The following is a 26,408-nucleotide window of genomic DNA, read 5'->3' as shown; positions in this document are numbered from 1 at the left end:
CAGCACTCAGGTGTGGCTTCATCTGAGCAGAGGGGAAGGCTCACCCTAACCCAACACTTCCCCTAAATCTGCCCAGGATGCCATTAACACTCTGCTGATGGACAACCAGGACCCTCAGAGCCTTCCCTGTTCATTCCAGATGTCCCAGAATGTACTGGCACGTGGGCTCGTTCTTCCCCAAGTGCAGGACTTTGCAATTCCCTTTGCTGAACATCAGAACGTTTCTGTCAGCCCATTTCTCCATGATGCAGGCCTTCAGTCAAGGTGTCAGATGGGCTGGACCTAGTGACACGAGTTGCTGGTCTTCCTCCAGACCTCACACCACTGATCACCACAGTCTGGGATCAGTCTGAGACCAGTCTTTCAGCCAGTTTTCCATCTACCACAGGGTTTACCCAGCCCATCCATCACCCCTACGAGGAAGTTACAGGAGATCCTATATATATCCTTGCCTGACTCAAGCCAAGGCAGACAACATGCCCTGCTCTTCCCTCACCCACCCAGGCAGTCATTCCTTCAGAGGGTTATCAAGTCCTTTAAGCCTGACTTCCCCTTTTTGCATCCATGCTAACATCAAGTGCTTTGCCACAAATTGATTTATCCCTTTGCCAAAAGCAGTGCCCCCTTGCCTGACACCCTGCTGGTGCTAATGCCACCCTGCCTGTCAGGGCTTTTGATGACTGTCACTTATTCAAGATACTGAGAAGGGCTGGTCTTGTCCAGCTCTGCTGTTCTGAGAGCAGAGGGGTTTCACAACAGCACCTCAAGCCACATGTGCACCAGGACTTGCTGAGTGTGACAGATTGATGTCTTGAGGCATTTTGGGGTGCATGTGTGTGAAGGGGCAGGTCAGGCCTTGCCCTGGTGAGGTAATGCCCTGCTCTGCACATCCTCCATCCCCAGAGTCTGTATCCCAGCCCTGCAGGGGCTGCCAATCCCTGGCATAGCAGAGGCAATGCTCCACACCTGCCCCTGGAGCCCCAACCGAGCTCCCCAGTGGCCAAATGACTGGAACACCCACCTGGGGTTTCCCAGTCGAGGTGAGCACAGGTCTTGACCCTATCTCCTCTTTTTACCAGAGTTTTTATCAGATCAAACACCTCTGGAACCCAGGAGGAAGGTAGCTATATGTGTCCTTTTCTCTCTCTTTTGCTTTCTTCTTTAATTACTTCCTCTTGGAATTCATGAATAATTTAAAATTGAATGGGCTAAAGTTTGCAAAGCTGAATGGGCCAATTTAATTCTCTGAGGTAAGTGCTTTATGTTTAGTGTGTGCTACTCTAAACCTTTAGTCAAAGTTCTTTTATTTTCTAAATTGGCCAGCAAGGTCTTTTTGGTTGTTTTGGCCTCTTGAGAGTACCCTATCAGTATTTCTCCTGTGCAAAACAGAGCACATCAACAACCACCAGCCCTTTTAAAAGCCTTGTCAGGTGAGTTTTTTGGGGCCCTACAGTGGGGGGGAACCAGCCAAAAAGCCAGAGCTGCTGTCTTTCTTCACCAAGGGACTGATCTGTGCCAGCAGCTTTGCTCCAGGTCTGGCTTGGACTTGCAGAACTAAGACAAGGTTGGCCAAGCCTGCTTCTATGCTGGGACTGCAGTCAGCACCGTGCAGCACCAAACAGGAGACAACACCAGCATCCATTTATTCTGTCTTTATTCACTGGTGAGAGGAAGCCAGTATTTCATCTTGTCTTCTGCATGAACCCTGAGAAGCCTCACCAGTTCTGCAGAGCTTTGGTCCCTCTTACCCACACAGAATCAGCCCTTGGTCATGGCAAAGGTGATGTGCCTGGAGGACTGCTGGCACATAGGGAGAGGGATAAAATGCCTCCTTGTCACTGAGCAAGAAGGAATGAGTGTGCCCCAGCAGCAGTCACTGGGGGAAGGTGTTTCCTTTGTTGTTCTCACCAGGATCAAACCTTGTCCCAGCTCACATCAGGCTGGAGAGCAATGGAGCATGGTCCATTAAACTCTTAACCATAGAGCAAAACCAATGCTCTGGAAAGACTGAAAGAACCACAAGGGAGCAAGGCTAAGGGACTCTGCTCCAAGCTTTGTGGGATGCCTGTGAAATTTTGGGTTTGGTAGGGCAAGTCAGTCTTAGCAGCACTGGCCAAAGGATCTTTGCTGGCCACCATCCCACCAAACCCCTGCCCCAGCCACACTGCCCCACCTTGCAGGGGGATTCTCCAGGCATCCCTAAATCTGCAGTACAACCCCACCAGACCCCTCTGGACATGGCTGTTGTATCACCACCACGTTAGGCAAGACTAACTCTTACCCTGGGCAAGGGAGGGCACTGCCTGGGCAGCCCTTGGGACAACAGACTGCAGGGACAGTGTCCTCCCCCAGGACAGTGAAAGGGACACAGGCAGGCTCTGCAAACAGGGAGCAGAGGACTGCTGGGCACCCAGTTTCCCACTACCCAGGTGGGACCTGTGGATGTCCCACATGGGGATGCAAGGCAGCCCAGGGCCTACAGAAGGGCAGCTCAGCAGCTGCCTTTGATCAGCCATTGCCCCTTTCTTTGAGAAGAGGCTGGTTGTCCCTTAGCCATACCTCAAAAACCCCAGAATCCCCCACACAAGAGCAAAACCCAAGTGAGGAATGAGATACACCTCTGACCTGCAAGCCAACCTCCAGGCAGGTCAGCCCAGGGTCAACTAACAGTGCCACCACCACCAAGCTCCAGAGGGGCTGAAGGTATCCATGTGCTGCCATGGCATGGGGAATGCTAAAAAGGCCATGTTTATATGGCCACATACCCAGCAGGTCCTCACTGGAGAGTGTGGCAGCAGCCCCACACCTGTGGTAGGAAGGGGTGTCAGGCATGCTGTTGAAAGGCTGAGACTTGGAGCTGCAGAGAGACAGGGGGAGATCATTCCCCATCATTCTCCCAGCTGCCAGGAGCACTGTGCAGCACCTTCCAGCCAGAACCAGGCTGCTTGCACCTGAACAGCAATGCCAGGAGGAGACAAACCCAACCCAGGTGTAACACTCAAGCTGCCCAGGACGGACACCACCACAGTTCTTCCTTCCTTACCGAGTTTGAGGTGAAGATCCTGACACCAACACCTCCTAGCACCCCCCTTTTTCCCAGTCCCTCCCAGCAACACTGAGCCTGGCAAATACCTTCCAGCAAGTAATTTTACGTTATTCTGCATTTACGCAAAAATAGAGCAATTCTATATTTATAGAGGTTTATAGCCGGTTCCGTGCTGGAGGAGTTATTGAGCAAGGCCGGGAGCTGAGGGTGGTCCGGGCTCCCGAGCAACCGGCTGCTTCTCGTTGGGCAACTCCAACATACAAAATTAAAGGCATTCGTCTCCGTCTGGTTTCTTAAATAGATAAGGGGGGCACGAGTGGACAGTATGTACAGAGGGGCCGTGCTGGCCTCGCGCTCTGCCCGGGTCAGTGGGGCCGGCTGCTGGACTCTGAGGGCTGCCGCTGGCGCGGGGGAGTGTAGCCATTCAGGTACCCGTTGCTCTGGCGTTTGCTGAGTCCTCCGTTAAGAATGTCCTGGATGTGCTGCACTATCAGGTTTATGGCCACTGCGAGCAAAAGGGGGAGAGAGGGTGTTAGGATGGCAGCAAAAATCAAGCAGAGCCAAGGTAGGGTTGTGATCCTGCTGTCCCTCCTATTGCTGTCCTCTCCTATTCCCCCCTGGGACCTGATCCCTCTGCCTCTCAAGCCAGGATAGTCAGGGCTGAATCCAGCCAGGATGGTCAGGCTGATTCCAGCCAAGGTGGTCAAGTGGATTCCAGACAGGACACTCAGGCTGACCGCAGCCAGGATGCTCAGGCTGACCCCAGCCATGATGCCCAGGCTGAACCCAGCCAGGATGCTCAGGCTGACCCCAGCCACGATGCCCAGGCTGAACCCAGCCAGGACGCCCAGGCTGACCCCAGCCAGGATGCCCATGCTGACCCCAGCCAGGATGCCCAAGCTGAACCCAGCCAGGATGCCCAAGCTGAACCCAGCCAGGATGCTCAGGCTGAACCCAGCCAGGATGCTCAGGCTGACCCCAGCCTGGCTGACCCAGCTGCACACTGCCTTTTGTATGGGATGAACCAAGAGTTGGCCTGGAGGTAGTACAGGAACACAAACTCCCAGTCAATAATGCTCCAAGCAGGAGCAAAGGGAACAGGGCACACTTGTGGTAGCAGCACTCTCTTGGCAGTGCTGTTCTCAGGCAGTGGCCTGAGCCCCCTCTGGGACAGGTCCAACCTAACTCCACTGCAACAGCAACAGCCCTAAGCTGGCTGCCAGGGCAGAGCAGCAGGGCCTGAGTGCTTACCTTCATTATCTGCTCCTCTGGGAATGATCACATCAGCGTATTTCTTGGTCTGGGAGGAGAGAGAGCACTTTGTTACAGGGAAAAAGTGGGGAGACAGCGGGCTGGGGCATTGTCCCTGCTCCCTGGGGCAGCTCCTTGCCCTCCCCAGACCCTCTGGGTGGTATGTCATTGCTGATAATACATTTTGGATGCTCTTATTGTGTTCTGCTCTGCATTTCAAGGGCCATGCTTCATGCCCTGACTCCATTTTCAAGAGCTCACACAGAAGCCAGTAAGAGGCACCCTGAACAAAATCTACAATTAAGAAGCCTCATAATCACAGGACTCCAGCAGCTGATGCTCTTGGGAACATCCTTCCCCCTGAATCCACTTCAGACTTGCTCCAAGAGCACGAGCTGGCATGCCTGGGCACAGCCACCAGATCTGCCTGGGAAGGGGGGAGAATTCTCTACCACACCACTTGCAGAGGTGTGATTCAGGACACCAGTCCTGACCTAGTTTCCCCTGCAGGTGCCAGTCTCAGTCTCCTCCCTGTTTGTGGCAGTTTTACAGCTGACAGCCGAGCCCCACCAAGCCGGCTGGGGTGAGGGGTGTCACCTGACACCTCCAAGTGCTTCCAGACATATCAAAAACCACCAGGATATGCTGGACCATTTCAGTACTGCACCACTTGGCTCAGAGCTGCTTTAGGAGTCAAATAACAGCAACAGGGGGTGCTGAGCCTGCAGTTGCTCTGCAGCTGAGCCAACACCAGGTTGGAAGTGGGAGCAGACCATTGCAAAGCTGTGGGTAGAAACAAGGCAGTTCTGTGCCCTCCTTGTTTCACACTTCATTCTCCTACAGACTCATCAGAAGAGCCTGATGCAGCATCTGCTGCTCTGAAAAACTGTGGATTTATCTTGCTGGGGACTTGTACGAAGAGGAGCCTTGCAAGCTGGACCTGCCTCTCAGGAAAAGCCTTTCTGGGCTTTGGAATTGGTCCCCAGAGCCACAGCTGAGTGAGACTGAAAAAAGGGAGCTGTGCAAGAGCCAGGAAAAGATCTTGTAGCACAGAATCAGCCCTTCTTAAGGTAAGGGGCAGAGCTGACCAGATAGACAGGCATAGGGATGCTCCTAAGCTGGGAGGCACAGTTTAATTCCTGCCTGTGGTGCTGGCCAGCAGTTCCCAGGTTTCAGGACTCTGCTAGCTCACTTCCTCCAGGAAAAAAAAAAAATCCTCATGTACCACCTCTGCTTGAAAAGCCTTGAGAAGCAAGGCACAGGCTCCTCTCCATGAGAGCTAGGAAAGGTGTACAATGGCTGATGCTGCAAAGATGCTATTTCCCTGCAAGTCTGCAGGACTGCAATAAATTCCCTCACACAGTCCCTGTCTGCCAGGCAGCCCTGCCTCTGTTATCAGCTCCCAAAAAAGCTTCCTTTCTCCAGGCAGGCCTTGTCCTCCTGGCCACTCACCAGCCAGGAAATGCAACCTGCAAGGCCACATCCCCCTGCACAGACAGAAGGAAGAAGCTCCCCTGCTCTCCCAAGCACGAGGCCAGCAGCACTGCAGGGTGAAAAGGGCAGGCAGCACAGCCCAAAAGAGGAGGCAGACACAGCAAACCCTGCCAGGGGGCAGAGACCTCCCACTCCCCAGCTAAATACAGCCAAGGATCCTCTCTGCCAGGCTGAGCTGCCCAGGGAGGGATTCCTCTGGCCATGCTGCCTTCCCAAAGGGAAGCGTGATCTCACCAGGAAGGCAGTGGCTGTATAAACAGTCCCCATCACAGCCTGCCCTGGCAGAGCCTGCAGAGAGGGAGGCAGGCACAGGGGGTGATGTGAGCTCTGGGCACAAGGCACTCTCACGGGTGCCATTCCCCTGACTCACCGGCAGGCAGAACTCCTCGAAGGCAGGCTTGACAAAGGTGATGTACTGAGACAGGATCTGCTCCAGGTCCCTGCCTCGCTCACTGATGTCTCGGAGCACTGAGGGGAAGGTGGAAGGCACAGTCAGGAGCTGAGGCACAACTCTCTCCACCCCTTTCCCCTTCACTAAGCACAGCCTTTGGTTATTTTGCCTCAGATCTCCGTTCCTGCAAGCTGCTGTCCATGTGTCCGAGCACATCCCATCCCAGCTCCGTGCTTTTAACCTGTTTCCAAGTTTTCCTGGGAGCCAAGGGCTGGCTGACCTGGCCAAGGGCTTTTCTTGGCCCCCTTCTCAGCTCTGCATGCATATTCCAGCTGTAACCAGTGCCAGCCCAGTCCTGAGTGCTCCCAGCCTCAGGCTTTGCCTCCCTCCTGTCACTCTGTCCTGCCTCACTGGGGAATCTCTGTCATCCTGGTGCAGAGGTGCCCAAAAAGTAGAAAATCAGTGGGGTTCAGCCACACATACACATTAAGGCACAGTTTAACTCAAATCTGCAGAGGTGGGGAGAGTAAAACTCACCCACTTGCACAGCTCTGCCAGGCTCCTTGTGCTGTCCCCAGCTAGCAGGAGAAGCAGAGGTGAGGAGGTCAGCTCAGGAGGAAGCCCAAAGGCAGGAGAGCAAACTGACCTCCTGCTTGTTCTGCCACTCAGGCCTTTCACCCTGTTTGCATGAGCTGTTTGGGCCAGTGCCATCTCCAGTCTGAAGCCACTTCAGCAGGGAGAAGTGGCTCAGTTCAGCAGGAATTCAATCCTCAGGGAAGAGCCAAAGCAGCCCTGTGGCTGAGCAGACAGCTCCTGGCTGTCCCCAGGGGGCTGCTGGCTTTTCCCCAGCATGTGAGTGCCTGGCACTGCCTTTGGCATGCGCCTTCCCTCGTGTCCCAAGCAGAGCCAAGGCACAGCACTGCCCTGCCAGCCTGCCTGACCTGCTGGGCAGCCACTGCCTGTGTGCTCTCAGGGCCAGGACACTGCTGCTCTGGCACTGGCCCCATGGCTCTCTTTGCCCTTGGCCAGCAGCTTCACAGTGTGGCCTTTCACAGCCCTGCAGGGGGAAATGATGGGGGAAAAGGGCTGGCAGCAGGATGGGGGCCAGCTCCCTGCCTGCTCCAGGAACCAGGAGCAGCTTCTCCAGAGAGCAGGACTGAGCCCCAGCTTGAACAACACAGAAAAAGAGGCAGGGAAAATACAACACTTTTGTTTCCCAGGCCCCACACCTTATTTGTTGGGGGGCAGGAGGCCTGTAAGCTGGGCAGGGGCTGGTCCTGACAGGGAAAAGCTCTCCTGCCTCTTCCCAGGGCACAGCACAGCAGGATAATCACTCCACACACAAACACAGCTCAAACACCTGCTGCTCGTGCCTGGCCCCAAAGCAGCAGGTCCCAAGAGCCCAGGTGAAACCACACAGCCTGTCCAGAGGCATTGCTGGCAGGCAAATACCCCAAGGACAGACTGGCACCCCTCTGCAGCCAGCAGGCCCAAACTCAAACTGGCCCCAAAAGGTGCACGTGACACTGGTTTCTTTTTTAGGGAAACTGGCCAAGGACAGGGCAGTGAGGGAGCTTAGCCAGAATGAGGTCCCTGAGCCCCATGGATCCCATGGTACCTGGCAGACCTTGCCCCTTGCACTCTGCTAGCAGAACTTCTGGGACAGGTGCTGAGATGGGCATGGTGTGAGCTGCACACACTGAACCCCAGCACTAGTGATAAACTGAGCTGTCAGCTGCACCTCCAGGAACCTCACCTCCTGCTGCTGCCCAGCTGAAAACCCAACTGCTGCAATCCTTTAGGGCTTCTGGGACAGAAAGATGACTCAGGGCCACATCACAACACAAGATCCCAACTTTTGCAATGAGTTGCCTCCAGCTACGTTCCAGGGACGTGATTATACCTTTGGCACCTCTCACACAGGCTCTCCTTTCCCAGAAATGACAGGCAGACATACAGTAAACAGATTTGATGCTGCACTGGTCCTACCAACTGCTGATGGCAGGGAAATGGCCGGATTCCTACCAGGAGAGCAATGAGCTGCAGTAACTAGGAGACAGCAGCACCTCCATCAGCAAAGCTGCCCTTTTGCAAGTGACTGATGGTGGGTGGGAGAAGTACAAGCCTCACAAGAGCAGTGTGAGCACAGCAGTGAGCCCAGAGCTCCACACTACACACCACCTTCACCTGTCCTGAATGACCACCAGGACAGATGGAGCCCAAAGTCAGGGGCTGAATTAACTCAGGGGACACTCAGATCTGTTACAAGGGTGTTCCATAAAATAGGGGATTGATATTTGTGTGAAACACCAAAGGTGGGGAATGAGAAGGGACTGGAGAGTGTGGGACCTGAGCATGATTTAGGTGGTTTGGAATAAGGGCAGGAGAATGTGCTGGTTCTGGTGGGGATAGAGTTAAATTTCTTCAGAGTGGCTGGTGTGGGGCTGTGTTTTGGATGCGTGCTGAAAACAGTGTAGATAACACAGGGATGTTTTTGTTATTGCTGAGCACTGCTCACACAGATCCAAGGCCTTTGCTGCTCCTCACCCCACCCCAGCAGGGGGGGAGGGGACACAGCTGGGACAGCTGACCCTGACTGACCCAAAGGACATCCCACATGCTGATACAAAGCTAGGGGAAGAAGGAGGAAGGTGAGAGGAGACATTCAAAGTGATGGCATTTGTCTTCCCACATAACCATCACACACCATGGTGCCCTGCTTTCCTGGGGATGGCTGAACACCTGCCTGCCCACGGGAAGTGGTGACAAATCCCTCCTTTTGCTTGCCTCGTGGCTTTTGCTTTACTTGTTAAACTGTCTTTGTCTCAGCCCACAAGTTTTCTCACTCTTACCCTTCTGACTCTCTCCCCCCAGGGGAGGTTGAGCAGGGAGCTGCTTGGGGCTGAGCTGCTGGCTGGGGTCACTGTCACCACCACAGCGTCCTACCCTGTGGCTGGGTGTGGCCCTGAATTCCTGCACAGCATTTTAAGGGATTAGGGCTCACATTTTGGGACCCTGCATATCTGTGACCTGCTAAAACATCTCCCTGCAACTGACTGTGCTGTCACCTCCCTGGGTGAGTCATGCGAGAACAGTGGGCAGGGTCAAGAGGGATTGGTAAAAAGGAGATGTTCATCAGTGCTGATGACATCCCAGCAGCTGAGGAGGCTCTGCATGTGCCTGACAGCAGGAGGGCAGGCAAGACCAGCTCCACTGCAGAGTGGAACAGTCCCATGCACACACAGTCCCAGACTGACGCACTGAGACGCGCTCCCCTCGTCACAGCGCAGAGCTCTGGGAGGGACTGCTCCTCTTGAGTCATCTTCTGCATCCCCAGGCACCCTGTGGAACCTCTCAGAGCCAGCCAGGGGTAGCAATAGTCCAGACAGAAGTGAATTTTGCCCCAAGAGTCCCTAAATGATTTTTTAGTCACCCAGGAGATGCTGCATCAGTGACCCACCCCTCAAGGCTGCTTAGAAACAAAGGACAACTCAAGCCGTGCAGGCCCTGCAGTGTGGGTGTCCCTCCCCACATCAGCTGGCACCCCACAGCCAAGCCAGCAGGACTTGGGAGTCCTGCAGAGGGACACTGGTTTCTGGGGCTCTTTGCCCCCAAACCATCACCCCAATGCCATGTGCCACACAAAGGCTCCACAATGGGCTGCACAAAAGTACAACCAGACTCCCCACGTGCACCAAATCCATCCTCAGAGCACACCCACAGCCCGGGTCCTGAGTGGATCTCTCAGGCTCTGCCTTCTGGCTGAACTGCCCAGCTGCTCTGCCTTGCCCACTGCACCCTTCCCTGCTGGCATCTGCTGACTGGCAGCAGCTGCTGGCACTGGGCTGGTGCCACGGGGCCGTGCGAGGACACGGCACACTCAGCAGTCATCAAAGGAGGAATCCCAGCCAAGGCAGCAAAAACCCTGCTGAATCCCAAGAGACACACACAGAGCAAGCCACAAGCTGCCCTAGTGACACTCTGCACTGGGTAGGAAAAACTCCCCAGCACTTCACAGCTTTGCGCCATCTCTGCTCTGCTCACTGTCACCTGCCTGTGTGCCTAGAGAAAAGAGGGGCATTTGTGTCCCTGCTCACTGTCACCTGCCTGTGTGCCCAGAGCAGTCAGGGGCACTGGTGGCACTGTCACCTGCCTGGGTGCCCAGAGCAGTGAGGGGCACTGGTGGCCCTGCTCACTGTCACCTGCCTGTGTGATCAGAGCAGTCAGGGGCACTGGTGTCCCTGCTCACCTCTGCGGGACAGCCGGGTGTCGGCGTCCGTGTCCACGAAGAGCTTCATGCGGAACAGGTCCCTCACCTCCTGGCTGTAGAAGGCCAGGATGCCCTCGAAGAGCACCACGTCGGCAGGGTACACCGTCACCGTCTCCTCTTTCCTGGCAGGGGAAGCACAGTCAAACCCTGCTGCTGGGGGAGGCTGGCCAACACAAAGAGAGGTGTGGGGGGGGAAACAGCTGTGCTCCTAAAGCACTGCTCCGACCCTGGGACACCACTGCTGCACCAGGGGGGCAGGACAGGAGAGGAGAGGGGAGGGGAGGGCAGACCTACCCCACCGCCGTGGAGGGAATCCAAGGCATACGTACGCTTCCTGGAAGGACAAATGGCAAGGCAGGAAGCATGCCAGCCCTTCTCCCCCTACCTCGGCCAGCTGCTGCTCACAAGGGTTATGTGCCAAGGCAGAAAGCCCAGCAAAGCCTATGCAAGGGAACCTGCAAGGGCAGCTCTGCTTCCCTGGGGAGCAGGCAGCGCTTCCCTGACAGCACAGAGCTTTTGTGGGAAACACAGCAGAGCCACGCCGTCCACAACCAACACGGGCATGCAAAAACAAGCTGAACGCAGGCAAGGGGAGTGTTACAGGAGCAAGAATTGTTGTCCTCCTCCTTTCCTGGCACTGCCAGGGTGTTTGAGGCTGGAGTGCTTGTTAAAGCTGCAAACACTGAGTTTATGGGGAGAGGAGGCGTGGACGGGGGAAGAGAAGGGAGGTGGTAATGCCCAGCTCTGATGCCTGGATGTTGCTGGATGGCTACACAGCTTTCCAGACCCTCAGCCTGTGCCTCTGTCTGCCTGGGATGCCCTAACCCAGGGCTGGAGGAGTTAGGATGGAAACTTTGTGCTGGCAGGTTAGGCACCCAAGCAGAGGCAGGAGTTTGGGGAGGGCAGGGCTGCCACAGGACGTTAGCAGAGGCACAGCAAGGCAGGAGCAGCTGTTAGACCTGGAGTGGGAGACAAAGTCATAGACAGGAATCTGGACCGTCTTCCCTTCTGTGATCTCTTTGAGCGTTTTCACGATCAGCTCGTTGTCAAAGGCATCTGAGGAGAGAGGAAACGTTACCCTAGGCAGCTTTGCAACCTCTCCCACCCACCAGATGCTGAGCTTTGCCCAAGCCAGAGTCGTTGGCACTTCGTGCTGGGGACAGACAGACACACAGACTTGGGAGGAAAGCCCTGCACCTCCCCAGGGAGCAGGCAAGGCCCAGCTCTGCCAGAGCCACGGGGCTCTGTGGCTCTGCACCAGCCTGGGATGTGGCCTGCAGAGATCAATACTGTCCTTGTGCAGCACTGCTGCCAGCCCAGGCACAGGAAGGCATCTCCTCCAGGGCTCCAGCCCTCGGAGAGAGACTGCAGCAGTGTTCCAGCACGGAGCTGCCACACAGACAGGGCTCTGTTTGCTCAGGGCTCGCTGCCTCTGGCCATTGTCCTCGTGGGGACCAAGGGACAGCAGCTCTGGAATTTCCCCACCGAGCCCAGAGATGGTTCAAAGAGCCCCTGTTGTGGTAACAGGCAGGGCCCCTCGGTGGAAGGGTTTGCAGAGCAGCTGCACAGCTGGTTCCCTCCTTGAAGGAGGGACATGGACCTGCTGGCTCCAGGGACTCTGCCAGGCCAGATCTCTCTGGGCCTGACTCAGCTGCACCAAAAACCAATCTGTTCCTTTGCTGTCTGCTCTAGGTGAAGGATATTGGAACAAGATGACCTTTAAGGTCCCCTCTAACCCAAACTCTTCAATGATTCTACAATTCTATGAAAACCTTGATCAAACTGGGGGATGTTTTTGCAGGAAGAGGAGGGTCTTAAGGAATTTGAGAGTTTATAACCTGCTCTTTCACATCCCAAACACTCCACCCCATTTCCTTCCTAAGAGAGATGGGGGGAGGACACACAGGTGGTCCCAGCCACCCTACTCCACAAGAGGCAAACTAAGCCATCCCATGAGGATTCAGAGCCCCAGTGTCCATGCAGGCTCTTTGCTGCTGCAGCTGAGGGTCCCACTCCATCCCTGTGCCCACAGTGCATGGCAGAGCCCCAGTGCTGCTCTCCACTCACCTGGGTGGTCAAAATTGAACTGGCCTTTGAGTGCTTTGGATTTCTGCTCCGAGGTGAGGACCCTGTAGAAGCTGTCTTGGCTCACGATCACCACCTGCTTCTGGCGATAATCCACCTCGTTCTGGCCCAGCAGCTGGACAATCTTGGAGCACACTGAGGACTGGGAAAGGAATGGCAAAGGAAGCACATCAGCAGCAAGTTACATCTTAGCAGCACAGGGAGGATGTCTCTAGGTAACAGCCCTGCCTGCTTGCTGCACCTCCAGCCAAGAGTCTGTGGCATTCCCAAAGCCACCGAGGGAGAAGTGCTCCAGAGGCATCACCATGGTACTCTTTAGTGTGACAGCAGCACCTCTCCCTTCCTGCCTGCCGCCCTCTCCTCCGCCCCTATAGCCTGCCCACAGCTCCTATTCTGGGTACAAGTGGCAGCAGAAAAACAGTTGGCTCCTGCCTGGGTTCAGCCACATGCCATGGGGCCCCAGCCACTCCAGCCTGCCAGGCAGCTTCCCATGGGAAACTTTCTCCTTGAGAAAGCAGTCTTGGCTCCCCCAGCTCCTTCCCATCCCAGAAACCCCACCACAGCATGAGGGAGAGCAAACAAAGCCCAGGATGGGAAGGTATGAGGAGACGAGCCCATGGGACTTTATCAGGGATCTGTGCCACAGCTGCCAGGGCTGGGAGGAGCCAGCACATCCTGGTGCCTGTTGGCACAGGAGGCTGGGGCACTGCAGAGTCAGCGGCTGAGGGGCCACGTGGCCCTGGCTGCTGGCACGGGGAGCGGGCACCTCGCACTGCCCACCGAGCAGGCTGGGACAGGGCGGCTGGCACCGGCTCTGCTGGCACCAGGGCACGGCCACCACTGCGACAGGACACAGAGCACAGCTTGGGGGACAAATCCCAGAGCCTGCTGCAGTCCCTTCTCCTTAGGCATGGCAGCCCTTGGCCACTGTGTGAGGCACTGGTGGCGACTGCATCGCTGCCTGGCAGCCAGCACTGCCCCGGCCACTGAGGGCCACTGCCCCATGGCATCACTGCCCCATGGCACCACTGCCCCATGGCACCACTGCCCAGAGCAAAGCAGCTCCTGTGCCAGAGGGAGCAGCTCCCACTCGAGGAGTCACACTGGCTGCAGGTGTCCAGCTGAGCTGCTCCTGGCCCTGGTCACCACAAGTGTTGTGCTGAGCCCTGTGCCTTGCAAAGAGCAGCGTGATTGCCCCAGCCTGCCTGCTCCAGCCTGCCAGGGGCTCTTTCCATGCTCCTGCCTCCTGGATGGCTCAGTCGTCTGCTCCATACCTGGCTGGCAACCTCCAGCTGCAGAGCTGAAGGCAGCACTGAGAGGGAGCAGGGAGGGGAACACATGCCTGGCAGAGGAGGTCACCCAGGCAGGCAGAGGGCAAGGCTGTTTGCCTAAGAAGCTGGAAGATTTGACAGCATTCCTGTCTCCAGGGACCATCTCTTCCCTCCAGGCCAGGCTGACCTGCCTTGGCTGTGGCCACTGGGCTGTGAGTCATCGCCAGCCTGGCTGAGGCTCACTCACAGCTCTGCTGCAGAGGGAACCAGCTCCAGCTGACCCACAGCAGTCCGGGTGGCCCTGGGCACCAGTTTGGGTTATGGGTCAGGGATGGGGTCTCCTGAGCATCCCACCTTCTTCTCCTGCCTCTCCCAGCAGGCAGGTCATGCTTCCCAAGCCAGGCTGGCAGCCCTGCCCTGCAGCAAGCTGCTCCCACCCAGAACAAAGCCCTGCAAGTCCGTGCCAGTCACTTGCCCTTGCACACACACAGACAAAGCCAGAGCCTGCTCTCCCTTTCCCCTGTTTTCCCACTCCACAAATCCTTCTCCGGCCTGCCTCAGCCCTACTGTTTACCCAGCTGTATCCCATAGGTTTTGCAAAACCAGGGAGTGTTCAGTGTGTCTCTTCCACCTTTCCTGGCTGCTCACTCCCCCAGACACCACTGCCTGCCTGTGCAGCAACAGGACACAGTGCAGCAGGGCTCAGCCTTGGCTACAGCTGCCCAGGACACCAAACTTCCCAGGCCCTCTGCCATCAGGAATAAACTGCCCTTCAGCACAGCCACCCTGACAGATCCCCTGAGCCACAGGTTCCACGTGGATCTGCACCAGAAACTGCTTTTGCCAGCCCAGGGGAGGGTGCAGGACTCCTTTCCTTTGAATCAGTGAAAGCAACACATGGATTTGTATTCACTCTCTCCCCTTGGACCTCAGCATGTGTATTGGCAATAAAATCATTTGAGAGCATCAGCAAATGGTGCCAGTCCTCCCTCTGCCTTGTGCACCCTAATCTCTGGTCTGTGGATTCTGGAAGGTGGAGAAGAGCCTCCAGCAGCTCTGAAAACCACCCTGTAGCTCCATACCTCACAATTTGAGACACCTGATAGTGAGAAAAGCCCAAGGAGAAAGTACCCCAAAGCAGCTGGAGAAAGGAACACGTCCTCCCTGCAGCTTCCAGACAAGGAACAGATTGTATCCCAGCTGCATTTGCCATCCAGGGCTGGGGGGCAGATGGTGCCTCTTGGAAAAAGCAACCTGGCAGACACAGTGGACCCTTCCCTTTTCCCTGGTGGGCTCTGGAGAGCTGGCAGAAGTGGTGGAGAAAGAAAGCCATAAGGACATCCTGCTCTCAGGATCGAGCTCAGTTTCAGCACACCATACTGCCTGGGTGAGCAGGGATGTCACCTTCTGGCTCTGGGAAGAGGCACACTTGTCACCTTGGTCCTGTAAGTGTGGGCCAGGCACTGCTCACATTTTGCACCTGCATTAAGTGCAGCAGGACACAGGGACAGTGGGGGACAGGGCATGTTCAGCTTTCCTTTGTAGGGCCATGAACTTCAGCGAGGTCCAAGAGAAGGTTTTTCCTTTTTTCACTATCATTTGTGGTAGGAACAACAATGCCTCATGAGGGGCAGTCCCTGATGCCAATCTGAACAACTCCTACAGCTGGACATGCAGTTTTTCCCCTTGGTTGATAAACACCCACTGTTAAGGAGGAAGAAAAACCAGAAACACACAGCATGGAAACTCCCCTACACAATGGGAACAGAAACTCCCAGCCTCGGGAAATGTCCCCCCAGATAAATGACATATTACCTGCTTAAACCCTTTTTTCCCAAAGCAGCACAGCACACACATGTGACTGTGAAAAGATCCATCAATAATAACTGGAAATGAGCACAGCCAGGTTTTGGGGAGACCCACAGATGCCCAGTAAGAGCAAGAACAGAGCATGACTCCAAAGAACTGTGCCAGTGTGCCTCAGTCTGGATGCAGGGGACACATGCTGACAACAGGCACTTAGCAGCCACTTGAAGGGGCAGCCTGGGCTCAGATTCCTTCTTTTGCTGCTTCTCCCGGGGAAGAAGACAATTGTTTCTTCTCCAAGAAGCCCAGGAGTGCAGAGGATGCCTTGAGAAAGGTGACTTGATCCCAGTACACAAGTTGGAGGATTTGAAGCCCATCACCAGCCATGCCTTACGTGACACCACTCCTCTGCAGGACTGTGAGAGCTGTGCCAGAGCCTCTTGCCTCTGCTCAGCCCCTTTCCATACCCACCTTGCCACGAGCCAAAGCCAACGCTGCCGGTGATTCAGCCAACTCCAAGCAACAGGATGCTTTCTCAAGCAAAAGGAGAGAGCTTCCCCTCCTCCAGAACTCGGTTAAAATTAAATATAGCCAGGCTCTGAGCCTCTGTGGTTGCCAAGCAGACCTTTCCCATGGTAGCCACATGGAACTGAAGCAGGACTTTCCAAGCAGGAGGGAGCCTGGCTGCTGCCATGGACCACAACTTCCCACATGCTGCAGCGAGGGGAACTCAGCTCCAGGTTGGAGCTGCACTCCCCCAGGCTTTGTGCTCGAGCTGCTCCCTGGGAAAGCTGTGCAAAGCAGCCCACACCTCCCAGCTCGTGGAGAGGAAGGTATCAGCACAGCACCATGCCAGCGACAGCTCCAAGAGGTTATTCCTGAGCAGGAGCAGCTGCAGCTCCCCTTGCAGGACTCCTCCCCTGAACCAAGCACACAAACAGCCAGTGTTCAAGGAAGAAGTACAGCTTTATTCTGCTAGGAAGATACAGAGGGCACCTGGAGAAGAAATCCAACATATTTCCCAAAAGGAGAGAGGTGGTACACAGGGAAGGAAACTCGACAGAGGAGTGTTTTGGAGGCCCACCTCTAACATTGATTTGGAATGCATTAATTACATATTTAATTCACATTCACTCGTGGCCTATAGCCAGCTGCTCAGATATTCTTCAGGAGTTGACTAATTCCCTGACATTATTATGCAGATTATCCCACAATCCCTCCGGGGTAGCTCTGATCAGTGAATTAGTACAACTTCTGACAGGTATGAAGGAGAAAGCTGATGGACAGTGCCACTGTCACCCACCAGGAACCACCAGGAAAAGGGGCCAGGACACAGCTGATGCCTCCAGCCCCAGGAGGACAAGGCCTGTCCTGGGCTGGCAGGAGCACCTAAGCCTTGTGCAGGTGGATATGCTGAAAGCCACATGCTGAGAGCAGTCTGTCCATCCCCAAGGAACCCAGCACTGTACAGGGATGGTCCCATTCCAGCTGCACAGAGGCCCTCCCGTTTTCCCAGGGACTCTAGATGAGACACCCAACCAAACTAACTTATCTAGGTAAGTGATTCCACCCCTAAAGAAACATTGAAGCTGCCAGATCCCTCAGGAGGAGGAAAAGGGTTGTGCCAAAAGTGTGGCACAGCCTCCTGCCACCGCTGCAGGCTGCTGCTCATGAGGACAGAGCAATGCCCTTGGCCCAGAGCACAACCAGGAGCAAGGACAGACTGCAGCAGTCCCATCCCAGCAGGGAGAGGAGCCCAGAGGTTATCTCCAGGGACATCAGTGCCATAACGCCCTTCCTGCAGGATCTGACTGGGAGCTGGCTTGGCAGGAGCTGGCCATGGCTCTGCAGCTGCAGCAGCCTGGTTGAGGTGTCCTCATCACACCTCTGTGGATAAGACAGTCTCCAGTTTTGTGCTCTGGCAGGATTTTCCCTCAGATCAAACCTAAGGAACCACTGTAATCATTTGTTTAATTTCTCTGCTGTCCTCTGTAGCACGCTGCCCTTATCTCCTGCAGCACACGAGTTACAGATGTTGGTCTCTTCCTGAAGGTTATGGTAATTATAAACTACCAGGAAGTGCTTGGACTGGGATACACACAGAACAGACAGCAAATTGGGAAGGGTCCCAGAGCATCCATCAAATGCCTGTGACTGCAGACAGCCAGTTCATGACCCACGACATCCTTTCCAGTCCTAATGGGAGCACACACATGTGGCAACACCAGGACTGGAAATGGTATTCTTGAACCAAAAGCCTGGGCCTGCACCCAGAGCACTCCCAGGCAGGTTCACCCTCCTGCCTTTCCCTCTGTGAGCCACAGGCCAAGCAGAGCAGGAGGGGCACAGCCAGGTTTCTATTCACTCACCCTGGGACACTGTGCATGTGATCAGCAATCCCCAGGCTGGAGCATAAACAGGCACACACAGAGGCTCTAAACACAGATTACACACAGGGAGGAAAACAAGCCCCCGAACACAATCCCTCCCAATCCTCTGGTTTTAGGCACAGGATATTTTTCCCGAGCCCCTGCTGCAAACTCCATAGCCCAGAGCTGGCTGAGCCCATGGGACTATGGTAAGCAGGCTCCATAATGAGCACATATTCCATCAGTAACAGGAAAGGGCTGACCCATCAAAACGTCCTGTGGATCAGTCTGATCAGGGCTGGCACACAACAACGTTCTACTAGAAAGTTTGATGAGTCTCTAGCACACGTTGACACCAGTGTTTAACTAGTCAGACCTTGTGATGCAGGGCTCCTGCCAGCCACAAACCAACGTCACCAGGAAATGGTGCTGAACCGGCACAGGGCTGCTGCAATTCCTGTTAGTCCCCCTCCCGTGGGGGAGCCATTCCCGGATCTCCCCTGGGCTTCTCTGCCAGCCATCCGGGTGGTGACACTGTGGCAGTGACCCCCGGGCTGCTGTGGGGGACCTCAGCCCTTGCTGGGCTGAGCTGTGTCACAGAAGAGGTTCCATGAGAGATGGAGCTGCCCCAGGCAGCTCCAAGCACTCCTTCCCTGGGGGCCAGCACTGCTGTCCCACCCTGGCTGGGCAATTCCAGCCTCCTGGCTGGCTCAGCCTCCTCCTGCAGCCTCAGCCAGCCTTGCCAGTGTTCAAAGTGCCTGGTGGAGTCAGTGAAGAGCACACCTGGCTGATCACAAGCTGTAATCTTGGTGCTCTGCAGGCTGGAAACTCTGAGGCTGCATGTTCAAACAGACATTGGGAACTGGATGTGCTAACTCAAGACCCAAATGATGTAACTCCAGGGCTGCAGAGGCACCCCTGCTCAGCCCTCACTTCCATCTGAGCCATGAGCAGCCAACCAAAGCAATCTGTCATTTCTCACAAGCTCCTGTTGGAAGGCAGCAATCAGCACCTCACTTCACGTGGGGACAATTAATGCTTCAGCCTGAGCTCCCAGAGCTCTCCCCACCCCTGCAGCCACCCCAGCACCAGATGCTGCTGCTGGGAGCAAGCTGCTCCAGGCACTGCTGGCAGAGCTGCAAGGTCCCAGCAGCTAAGCTGAAGTGAGGACACAAAGAGCTTTAGGAGGTATCCCAACAGTTCCCAGCTCATCTCAGCAGTCAGTTTGCTGAACTTTCCTCCAGCCCCCAGCCTGGCTGCCTGCCTTGTGCACTGCAGAGCCCTTGCTGGTCAGGAATGTCTTGCAGGAGCAAGGGAAGGAGCTGTTAGCACAAAGGCCATGGGTGTAAGAGGGAACAAGAACTCCAGCAGAACACTTGAGAACAGATAGGGTGAAAGAAAATGTGACATCAAGCCTTGGGAATTGCTCTGAGGGATTGAGGCAGTTGCAGTCCTTTTCGTGTTTGGAAGGACGGGGGTCTTAATGCCAAGTCATCTCCAGCCCAGGAAAGCCCAGCATGCCTTGCCCAGACTGCATCGTGCCTGAATTTCAGGGGACAGCTCTTTTTTTGTGAAGAGCCTGTCCCAGCTGAGCTGACTCAAAAAAGCCACTGTACAGCCTGCACTGCCCTGGGCCGCAGCATCCCAGGGTCTCTGCAGCTCCCCAGTTTTGCTCCCAACACAGTCCAGCTTTCTTCCCAGAGCCAAAAACCAGGAAAGCACTCAGTGTTCTACCCCTATTTGAGTGGGCAAAGTTGCTCAAGCCTCTTTTGCTAACTAGGGAAAGAGCAACTCAGCCTTCAAATTTGAGTTCTCATATTTCTCAGATTTAAGGAACACTATCCAAACAATCCCAGCTTTTTGGGAAGGCTGGTTGCTTCCAACACCAGCTTCCCCAGGGCACCAGGGCACACAAGTCAAGACCAGCTACAAAACACAACCCCATCCTTCCACAGCCTGACCCTGCTGGTGCACCAAGAGGGATGGAGGGGACTGTGGAGCCTATTGTCCCCATGTCAGACCCAAAAGCAGCAGTGGGAGGAGCTGCAGGGGGCCTTGGAAGGCAAATTCCCTCCGTTATCTTTGGGCTGGTGTGCTGCCAAAGGGGTGTGTTGGGACAACAACCCCCAATTGGTGTCAAGGCAAGTCAGATGGATTTGTCACTTTCCCACTGGGAAAGGTGCCTGCTTCTCTCCCCTGCTAGCACTCACTTTTCACCCAGAGCCAGCACATCAGCACGGCAGCCCTTGGGCTGGATTTTGGATTTGCAGGCAAGCCCTTAGCTAAGCAAACCTCATCAGCCCCACTGCTGCTTTCCCAGAACATGCTGCAGCACCCAGCACAGGCCACTGTCACCAGTCAGGTGAGGGACAGCCCCCACATCCCTGCCTTGCAGCCACACCAAATGTGAATCTGAGGGGCTGTGGGCACAAGTCCTGGGTCATTTTTTCCTGTTTCTTGGGGTTTTTTGTCAGCATATTTCTTGTGGCCTTTTCCCACCAACTTTGTAGCGATCTGCTGGACTCCCATCAATAGGCAACATTGCACAGAGGTTTTCAGCAGCCACTGGAGGGGGAAAAAATCAAAGCTGAGAGACAGGAAAAGCCAGTTAGTACATCTCCCTTGCTAGAACCATTTCCCTATTTTTTTCCTAAGGCAGCCTGCTGCTCTTGAGCATTTTCACTTTGAAGTTGAGCACCACTGCGGTGCATTGTACTGTAATCACTGCTTTTACCTTGTGGGCCTGAGACACAGTGTTCAGAGACATAACAGTTCAGCAGCGCCAGACACGATGTTATTGGGACAACTACAGAGAGGCAGACCCACGCATCAGAGAACAGACAAACCCAGCGTGCTTGAGTCACCAGGAGCTGTGCTGCAAGAATAATCCAGCTTTGGTTCCCACCGGAGGAGACTGCATCCTCTCTCTCACCATCCCTCCCCTGTTACAGCTGGATTTTTCCCCCTTGCAGCAGCAACAGCAGACCAAGAATCAATAGGGTACTCAGAGACACATGCTTAAAACACTGGGCTGAGGTACAGCAGCTGGGTTATGCCTTCAAGAGAAGGAGGGATCTCCCGGAGATCAACCCGCAGATCTCAGGCTCATCCTTCTCCTGTGCCAGCCCACATTCAGTTTCCTCAGCAATAAATATTTCACAGGTATAGCTACTTCCAAATCTATTAATCCATTCCAAAATACAGGTAGAATGTACTGCCCTGCACACGAGTGCTGATGAGCTGTGGAGCTGCTTTTACTGCTCTTAAATAAGAAGGGGAAAAAAAAAAAAAAAAAGCTTTTTTTTTTTTCTTATTAAAAAAGAAAGTGACCTAGCGAGGTTAAACAAATTCAGACAGGCACACTGCTTGAAACAAGGAAAATAAAACGCTGAAAAGCTGCAAGGCTGCCGTGCGCTGCAGTTTGGGTGTAGCAGCCTGCCGGCAACACCCGCATTGCCCCGGCGGGCGATGCCCCGTCCCCGCAGCCCTCGCCCCGCTCCGCTCCCACCTGCCGCTGCCAAGGGCCAGCCCCTCCCGGCACAGCAGCCAGGAGGTCGTTCTGCCGCTGTGAGTCAGCATTTGCTGCAGAATCCCCGCTCCCGCTACCCTAAAGTTGGGCAGAGAAGGACACCCCCATGCACGACCGACACCACTGCGGGCGGCGGGGGTGGAAATTAAAGAATTGCATCGCCCCCGAGGTGCCCTGCGGGGCGGGCAGCGCCTGGGGTCGGTGCGGCTGAAGGTGAACGGGGAAAGCGCTCACTACAGGAAAGATTCTGGAGGGGAGGGAGATGCCGCCTCTGCCCCGGCCGAGCCGGGGCCACCCTTGCTCCGCGGAGCCCCCGGCTCTGCCCGCTACCACAAAGAGACACAAGGTCCCGGCCGGAAAAAAAGGAGCGAGTAAATCCCGCACCCACCCCGCACCCCCCTCCACGTGTCCGCGGGGCTCCGTCCGCCGGCCGGGCAGAGGCCTCGGTGGCCGCGCTCCTTCCACCCGATCATCCTTCCCGGGCAGCCAGCGAGCCCGCCCGGCTCCATCCGCAGCCGCGGCCCCGGCTCCAGGCGCAGCCCCGGCACCGCCAGCCCCGATCCCGCGGCCCGGCCGCGGAGCAGCGCACGTGGCGGGGCGGCCGCTCGGACCCGCCGCGCTGCCATGTGGCCGCCGGCCCGGCCTGGGGGGGCCGCCCCGCGGAGCTCCCCCGCGGAGCTCCCCCGCCGATCCCCGCACCTTGCCGCTGGCCGTGCCGCCGCTGACCCCGATGAGGAAGGGCTCCCCGCCGCTGGGCTGCCCCTGCTCCTCCAGCCGCTGCTCGCTGTCCCCCGCCATCCTCCCCGGCTCACCGCCGCGCCTCCTCCGCCTTCGCTCAGCCGTGCGGGGCTGGATTTATCTGATGAGTCAAGGGCCTTCCTCCCCGCCTGGTTCACATCCCCGGCGCTGCGGCTCCTTGCCAGGTGCTGCCGCAGCTGCACATGCTCCGGCCCAGCCCGCCGGCGGGCGGCACTGCGGCCACATGGGCCCGCACCGCGCCGCCGCCCTCCGCCCGCCCGCCCGCCCGCGGACAAAGGCGCCGAGCCCCGCGCTGCCCCCGCGCCCCGCGCTGCCCCCGCCGGCTCCCTTCGACTCTCTTCGTCTCTCCGGACACTCCGCTTCATCCCACACCACGGTGGCCCCCAGCAGAAGCTCCATTATTTGTCTCCCACTCTGGCCAAGAAGGCCAAGGGCATCCTGGCTTGGATCAACAATAGTGAGTGTGGCCAGCAGGGCCAGGGCAGTGACCGTCCCTGTGTGCTGGGCACTGGTGAGGTCGCACCTCGAAAATTGGAGTCAGTTTTGGGCCACTCACGACAAGAAAGACATTGAGGGGCTGGAGCGTGTGCAGATAAGGGAACAGAGCTGGGAAAGGGTCTGGAGCACAAGGCAGAGGGGCCGCCTGGAGAAAAGGAGGCTCAGCAGGAGCTTTATTACTCTACACCTGAAAGGAGGTTGTTTTTTCCTAATATCCAACCTACCTACCCAAGCCTTTTTCCTAGGCTTGGGTAGGTAGGTTGGATATTAGGAAAAATTTCTTCACCTGAAGGGTGGTCAGGCATTGGAACAGAGTACCCAGAGAGATGGTGGCATAATCACCATTCCTGGAAATGTTCAAGAACCACAAAAGTGTGGCACCTGGGGACACTGTTTCATGATGAACAGAGCTGGGTCAATGGCTGGATTTGGTGATCTTGAAGGTCTTTCCCAACTGTAATGACCCTGTGATTCTCCCACCCCACTTGGGCCCTGGTCCTGCAATGCACTCATAAATTATTATTATTAATTACCCAAATCCAGGAATAAAAGTTATTCTTATGTCTTTAGCAAACGGAACCTGTCTGGAAAGAGCCATGAATGCTCTGGAGGCCAGGATTCAAAGTCAAAATGACCTCAACAAAATGGAAAAAGGATTGGAAATACGTAGGGTGCAAGTCCACGCAGACAAATGTGATATGATCCATGACAGTGTGAGATAGGAGCCTGCTGGCTAAGCAGGCCTTTTACAGATAAAGATCTGGTGTAGAATGGATCAAAGAATCAATTGGTGATGCCGCTGTGAAGAAGGCAAACATCCCATTGGGGCATATACACATCCAGAGGTGGTGTGCTTTGAGAAAGGTGAGGCCTGGTGGAGAGACTCCAGTGGGGACTCAGGAACAGCCCAGGGTCTGGCTTTGTAGGACTGCAGGACCCATCCATGTTCAGTCTGGGGAAGGTCTCTGCTGGGCTGTAAGGCTGTGTGGACACGATAACCATTTACAAATACATGAAAGGCTGCCACACAGAAAGGGAATACGTTTCTTTTACCCTTAGGGACTAAAACAAAATGTTGCCAGCTGAACACTGTTACAAGGACAATTGAGGGACATTTTGTAGGGTTGAAAATTGTTAAATCCCAGAAAAGGTTGTTTAAGGAGAGTAAGGACTTTTACATCTGAGGATTTAAAAAAAAATAAAATTAAAAAATCCAATAGACATGCTCCTGTATGGAAAGTGTTCAATAGTGCTGATCCTGTTTTGGAGCAGGAGCCAGCCCAAGCAATGCCCCAAGGCTCCTCCCAGCCCTGTTCAGAGATGATCAGAACACTCATTTAGGTTTCTAACTTCTACTTCAACACAGCAAAGCAGGTGTGGAGGTGTTTGCCAGACAGGTGCCATGTCCCCCATCACACAGATGTGAGAGAGGATCTCCTTGGCAGCCCTGACCCCTCTGCCCACTGCTCCCAGTTCCTCTCCAGCAGTGCCAAGGGAGGCTGGCACTGCATGCAGCCCCTGCCAGGGAAGGAAGTGCTATATATGGATGAGAACTTCCTGCAGGGATGAGTTCCCGTGGATTCCCATGGCCCCCTGCCAGTTTCCAGGCACCGGCCATGGGCAGAGCTCCTGCACACCCCACTGGGACCCTGGGGGTCCCACACAGCTCTTCTTTTTTACTCCAATGCTGACACAGCTCTATGTGGATGGCAAAACCCCCTCAGGAGAGAGAGAACTCCAGGTTCTTGGGTTCTCCTTATGCCTGCCATCACTGCTGCCCTGCTTGGGGACAGTCCAAGCCCTCTGCTGTGCTGTTTCAGGCTGTGTGCTGCCCATCTTGAGCTTCTCTGGAGGATGCCCATCATGGCATTTCACCTCCATGTCTCTTGTGGCTGGACATGTGGCAGGAGCTGACACACCTGCAGGGGAAGGAGAAGTAAGTGCCTCTTGGAGGAGGTTGAGCTAAGGATACCTCATATAAATAAGCTAAGGCTTATTTATACAGAACACAAGGAGAACTTGCAAAGGTCAGGTTAATGCCTCTTTCAAAACCAGGCCAGGGCTGTGACCTAGAAGTGAACTAGATGCAAGTCCCAGTTGGTTACAGATGGTACCTTTCCTCAAAACTGAGAATTTTACACACCCTTTTACTGGCTGCTGGTCACTAGCACACTGTGCAAAGTAACTGAACCTTTTGTTCAGTTTAAGCTTGGAGACTTCAGTGTGTGAAACCTACTGGGATTATGTGTCTCTCTAATCTGGTTTCAAGGTTGCCTCCATAAATATTACCACTTCTATATCTAGAATGTTTGTGGACTACACCAGCCCCTGACTCATGAAACCAGAGCGATGTATTATGCAAATGCCTTCCTTTTTCTCCTATCCCAGGCTGGTAGATCAAACCAGACTGCACCCAGCTCTCATCTGTCCTTTACACGTTGATCAAAGCACAAGAATGCTGTTTTGAAAAGGAAATGCCATTGAGGGTAATGTGCTGTGTGTTGTCTGTAAAAAGGATCTGCTGATAAGGATCCCCGTGTGATTCAAAGTGACAGGATGAAATCACAAAGGGCCTGTTGTCACCTCTACCTCCAGTTCAAAGCATGGACCCTGCAGAGGAAAGAGGTTCATGGTTCACTGACCATCTCCTCCTGGTCTGCATCTGCCCTTCAGTATCAATAAGTGATACCATGTGAATCATTTCCCACAGCAGCATCTGAGAAACTATTTCAAAATACTGCTTTGATAGATGCTGATACATCTCACAGCCAGGAAAGTCAGGGAGCTCTAAAGAGAGGGACAGAGGGTGCAGGAGGGCATTCAGCACAGGGAACTGCATGAGGTGGCACAAAATAATATAGAATCACAGAATGCACTAGGTTGGAAGGGGCCTTACAGCTCATCTCATTCCAAGCCCCCTGCCATGGGCAGGGACACCTTCCACTAGCCCAGGTTGCTGCAAGCCCTGTCCAACCTGGCCTTGGCATTTCCAGGGATGGGGCAGCCACAGCTTCTCTGGGCAGACTGTGCCAGGGCCTCCCCACCTTCACAGGGAAGAATTCTTTTCTGTGTATCACAAATCCTTCTGCATCACCAGCTGTCAGCATCTCCCTGCTGCTCACCCCGAACAGAAACATCCACCTCAGTTCCATCCCTGCCTCCCTGATGGCTCTGAGTCCCGTTTTGCTGACATCCAGTTCTCAGTTTTGCCCTGATGCAACGGGAAGTTCCCTGGACACGGTGCTGGGACTTTTCCCACCTCCCAGTGACGTCTGTCACAGCCACCTGCACACACGTGGCTCTCTGCTTTCCTTGTGTGCCTGTCCCCAGGCTCGGAGAGGTTGTTTGCTGTCTGACCTCACACCTCACTCGCTGTCTTCTCTGAGCTCCTCACCCTCTTTCTGAATGGTGTGTTTAATTTAAGGGTGGTAGGTTTTTTTCCTTTCCCTGTTTTTCACTCAGCTCTGCCCCTCTAATCCCACAGTGCACTTCTGCACCAGCAGCAAACTCCTCTGTTATGTAAGGACAGGCACAAACCTGCCCTTCCCTGCCTGCCCTGTTTCCTTTTCTGTATTTCTGCTTTCTAGGTCTCCTCACCCCATTACAACCCACGGGTTTGGTCTAGTTCTGCTGCTCCAG

The 26,408-nt window shown here is 55.1% G+C and overlaps 1 protein-coding gene across 1 annotated transcript; it reads right to left on the bottom strand.

The window, feature by feature from the left end:
• Nucleotides 1-1,637: 1,637 nt before the first annotated feature.
• UCK2 (uridine-cytidine kinase 2) lies at nucleotides 1,638-22,480 on the bottom strand. The gene is made up of 7 exons (XM_050977503.1): nucleotides 22,212-22,480; nucleotides 12,520-12,679; nucleotides 11,412-11,508; nucleotides 10,432-10,574; nucleotides 6,162-6,259; nucleotides 4,298-4,346; nucleotides 1,638-3,551 (listed from the first exon to the last, which is right to left on the bottom strand). The coding sequence occupies exons 1-7, from the start codon at nucleotides 22,308-22,310 to the stop codon at nucleotides 3,412-3,414; spliced, it is 786 nt and encodes a 261-aa protein (XP_050833460.1). The 5' UTR covers nucleotides 22,311-22,480; the 3' UTR covers nucleotides 1,638-3,411.
• Nucleotides 22,481-26,408: the final 3,928 nt, after the last annotated feature.

This window comes from Serinus canaria, chromosome 8, assembly GCF_022539315.1.
Source record: "Serinus canaria isolate serCan28SL12 chromosome 8, serCan2020, whole genome shotgun sequence".
NCBI classification, from domain to species: domain Eukaryota; kingdom Metazoa; phylum Chordata; class Aves; order Passeriformes; family Fringillidae; genus Serinus; species Serinus canaria.
The sequence above is the reverse complement of the archived record's forward strand: the minus strand, read 5'-3'. Positions and strand labels throughout refer to the sequence as shown.

Bases quoted from the DNA above. Each gene is read 5' to 3' on its own strand.
- UCK2 (XM_050977503.1), bottom strand. From the start codon at position 22,310: ATGGCGGGGGACAGCGAGCAGCGGCTGGAGGAGCAGGGGCAGCCCAGC. The intron at 11,509-12,519 runs GTGAGTGGAGAG...CTCTCTCCTCAG, and splicing joins GTTCAATTTTGACCACCCAG to ATGCCTTTGACAACGAGCTG. The intron at 4,347-6,161 runs GTGAGTCAGGGG...CTCTCCTCCCAG, and splicing joins TCGAGGAGTTCTGCCTGCCG to ACCAAGAAATACGCTGATGT.